This window comes from Crocuta crocuta, unplaced genomic scaffold (genome assembly GCF_008692635.1).
Source record: "Crocuta crocuta isolate KB4526 unplaced genomic scaffold, BGI_CrCroc_1.0 scaffold61, whole genome shotgun sequence".
Classification (NCBI taxonomy): domain Eukaryota; kingdom Metazoa; phylum Chordata; class Mammalia; order Carnivora; family Hyaenidae; genus Crocuta; species Crocuta crocuta.
The window spans coordinates 1,773,382-1,777,054 of NW_027528369.1; the positions used below are offsets into that span (position 1 = coordinate 1,773,382).

The window sequence follows — 3,673 nt, forward strand, 5'->3', positions numbered from 1 at the left end:
AGCGCCCTGGGTCAGGCTTGGAAAACGTAATTTAAGCGCACGGAGGGCCGCGCTGGGAGGCGGCAGGCCCAGGTGAGCGGCGCGACTCCTCTCGCTGCCTGTGCAGACTTCTCTTGTGCAAGTCTTCCGGCGAGACGGCCGAGGCATTTAGCGCTCTGAACGCCTCCCGAGTGCCAGGTGCTACCCCTCGCTTTGTCTCCATTTACCTCAAGGCCCTATCTTTGCAAGGTGGGGATTATTAACCGCCAGGAAGCTGGGCTCAGCTGGGCCCACGAGAGCCCAGCTACCCAAGAAACGCGGGGGGCTGGCGAGCGTGGAGCCGCCTGGAGCGCTGGGACCCCGAGCCTCGTCAANCTCATCCTTCTCGCTCCTGCCAGTGACCGTGCCTCCCGCTCCTCGAGACGGGATCCGGGCCGCAAACACCACGACTCCCAGAACTTGGCCCAGTCAAGCGGTGCTGCAGTCGCGGGGAACGTGCCTCTCGTTGGCCACGCGCCTGTCCTTGACCCAATTACTTTTGGATCCCTCCTGTTGGCGGCGCTGAACGAAATACATTCTCACAGGCCGGTGGGAAAGACTGTGATTGGGTAACTCAGCAGTGCTAGACCCCAAATGGCCACGAACACTATGATGGGACCTAAATGGGAAAGAATAACAGCAGAAGCTAGTTTCGCTGGGGTGGGGATAAACGTGTGTGTCTAAGCGCGAGATGTCTCTTTGGAGCCGACGTTTCAAGTAAGACCAAAGAGAATGGGCGGATTTTCCAAGGGAAGAGAGGCAGAAGGTCTCGGGTGTGGGGAGAGGGATCCCAAGGTAAGTTGAGGTCTTCAAGCAGGGAAAGGGCCAAAGAGTTACCAGGGGGAGAGGCGGAAAGCTAATGGCCAAATAAATAGGACTTGGGGGTGAGAGGGGGAAGCATGTAGGAACCTGTTAGATTTAAGATGTGAGAGACGGAGAGTGGAGAGGATGACATGATCTCATTAAAAGTCTCAGGGGCACCTGGGTGGCTCAGTTGGGCAAGCTTCCAGCTTCGGAAGATCAGGTCATGATCTCACAGTTCCTGGGTTGGGGCCCCCCCCGTCGGGCTCCTCACTGACGCTGCAGAGCCTGCCTCGGATCCTCTCCCTCTCCCAGCCCCCTCTGCCTGCCCTTCCTCTGCTCGCTCGTGCTCTTTCTCTCTCTCAAAATAAATAAATACACTTTAAAAAAAATGTCTCAGATCGTGTTTGGATATGGACTGGAGGTGCTGAGCCCGGGCCAGGGGGATAAGCAAACTTGGTAGAATTAGGGTAAATAATTAGGGCATCTTGGACCAGGATGGTAGCAGGAGAGGTGGATGCGGACCCTGCCCCGGCCCCAAGAATGCAGAGAGGGTTAGGATGAGGTCCATGTCACAGCTTAGAACGAATGAGAGCTCAATATGCATAGACTGTTTGACCGGATGTGGCAGCGAGGAGGTAGGTCGGGGCTGCAGATGCAAGCACTTCTGCTCGGGAAGGCCCTGAAGAAAGGCCACACAGCAAGGAGAGCCAGATGGAACAAGCCAGTTGGGTGTCCCAGCATAATCTGTTTAGGCTCTTGTGGTCTCCATCTTATAATCAGTGGAATAGGAATACACACAATGCACCAGAAGGGTATCTCTAGGATTGACTATATTTTTCTAAGCACTTTATACGTGGGCTTTAAAAGTGAGAACAGAAGATACACTGTATTTCTGTTCCTTCGTACATCCGATGTCAAATTTGAATGTGCATGAAAATAACTTGTGATGCTGGCTTACTACGCAGATTCCTGGGCCACGTGCCGTGGAAACTCTGCATTAGTACATTTGGTGTAGGGCTTCAGATATGTGTCGGTGGCAAGCCCCTGTGGGTGATTCTAACACAGGTGACTTAAGGGCGTTAGTAAGAAAAGAACTGGATGCCAAAGGAGTAGAGGTCTCCTCTTGAACCTGATACATAAGTCGCTTCTCCCTCTTCCCTCATATCCTAGTAAATCTCTGCACTCAGTAGATCCCAGCCCTCCACTGTTTGATACAGAAGCCAAGACCCATTTCTCACACACTCATAGCTCGAGAGAGCATAATGTCCAGTTCCATCCATTTGCAGATGACTGGATCCAATTTCTTCTGCAGGGCCAATATATGAACCCTGCAAAGCCAGCCATCACTTCCGAGATGGTTTTATGCATTTGATCATCCAAGAACTAGCCCTGCAATATGTATAAATCACCTCTAGATGGTGACAGAGAGTCAGGACCACAGGGTCCCGCCCTTCGGCTGTGAATTGCAAAGTAGCACCCATCTCTGTTATTTGGAAACACAAATCTTAGTTGATTTTAAAAGTACAAATCTAAGACACTATAATGAATATCTGAAGTTCAGGGGCGCCTGGGTGGCTCAGTCAGTTAAGCACCAGACTCTGGATTTCCACTCAGGTCAGGATCTCTCGGCTTTGTGAGTTAGAGCCCTGCATTGGGCTCAGGGCTAACAGTGCAGGGTCCGCTTGGGAGTCTCTCTCTCTCTCTCTCTCTCTCTCTGTGTTTCTCTGTTCCTTCCCCACTTGTGCTCTCTTTCTGTTTCCAAATAAATAAATAAACTTAAAAAAAATAATAAAGTTCATGGTAGTCTGTCCCTGTCTGTGCGGGCTGCTATAAGGGAATACCGTAGCACCAATCTGCTGGCAGACTTGGGGTCCGGCAAGTGCCTGCTTCCTACTTCATAGAGTGCTATATCCTCACATGTTGGAAACCACCAGGGAGCCCTCTTTGATCTCTTTTTATAAGGGCACTGACCCAGTTATTGTGGTCTAATCGTCTCTCAACAACCCCCACCTATGAATGATTGGGGACACACACATTCAGTTCATCACATAAACCAAAGGGAGAAAAGGGAAAAACCCTGTCGTGTTGTATTCTGTCAGACTTAGCCCAGAGCCTGGCATACAGCAGGCATTCAATAAATATTTGGAAGAAGGAAGAGAGGGAGGGAGGAAGGAAGGAAGGACATGGTGGGAAAGCAAGAGATGGAAAGATTACATGGTTTCACTCTCATGTTTATTTATTTATTTTGAGAGAGAGAGAGAGAGAGAAAACTTGAGCAGGGGAGGGTCAGAGAGACAGGGAGAGAGAATCCCAAGCAGCCTCCTCGAGCTAGCAGCACAAAGGCCAACGCGGGGCTCGAACTCACAAAATGTGAGTGAGATCGTGACCTGAGCCCAAACCAAGAGTCGGCGCTTAACCGACTGAGCCCCCCAGGTGCCCCCACATGGTTTCACTCTTACCTATTTTAATACCCCTCCTTTTCTCCTTGTTTAATAACAATGATACAGGGGCACCTGGGGGGCTCAGTCGGTTAAGTGTCGGACTTCAGCTTAGGTCATGATCTCATAGTTCGCGAGTTCCAGCCCCACACTGGGCTCTGTGCTGACAGCCCAGAGGCTGAAGACTGTCTTTGGGTTCTGTGTCTCCCTCTCTCTCTGCCCTTGCCCTGCTCATGCTGTCTCTCTCTCTCTCAAAAATCAATTTGAAAAAAAAAAAAACAAAAAAATGTTTAAAAAGATAATTATATCAATGATACAGTTCTAGGCATTGGTTTTTCTTCCTTCTACATTGGCATAAGTTTAACACTTCTTCAAAAGAATACGCCATAAGTCATGTGTCCCCTCCTGGCCAG

At 50.3% G+C, this 3,673-nt stretch overlaps 1 protein-coding gene across 1 annotated transcript in view; it reads right to left on the reverse strand.

The window, feature by feature from the left end:
• The window catches only part of ADAMTS18 (ADAM metallopeptidase with thrombospondin type 1 motif 18), a 144,325-nt gene extending 144,123 nt beyond the window's left edge, over positions 1–202 (reverse strand). Inside the window, exon 1 of the mRNA XM_077754169.1 lies at positions 42–202. Within this exon, the coding sequence (XP_077610295.1) occupies positions 42–202 (161 nt within the window). The remainder of the gene's footprint in view (positions 1–41) is intronic.
• Between the last annotated feature and the right edge of the window lie 3,471 nt (positions 203–3,673).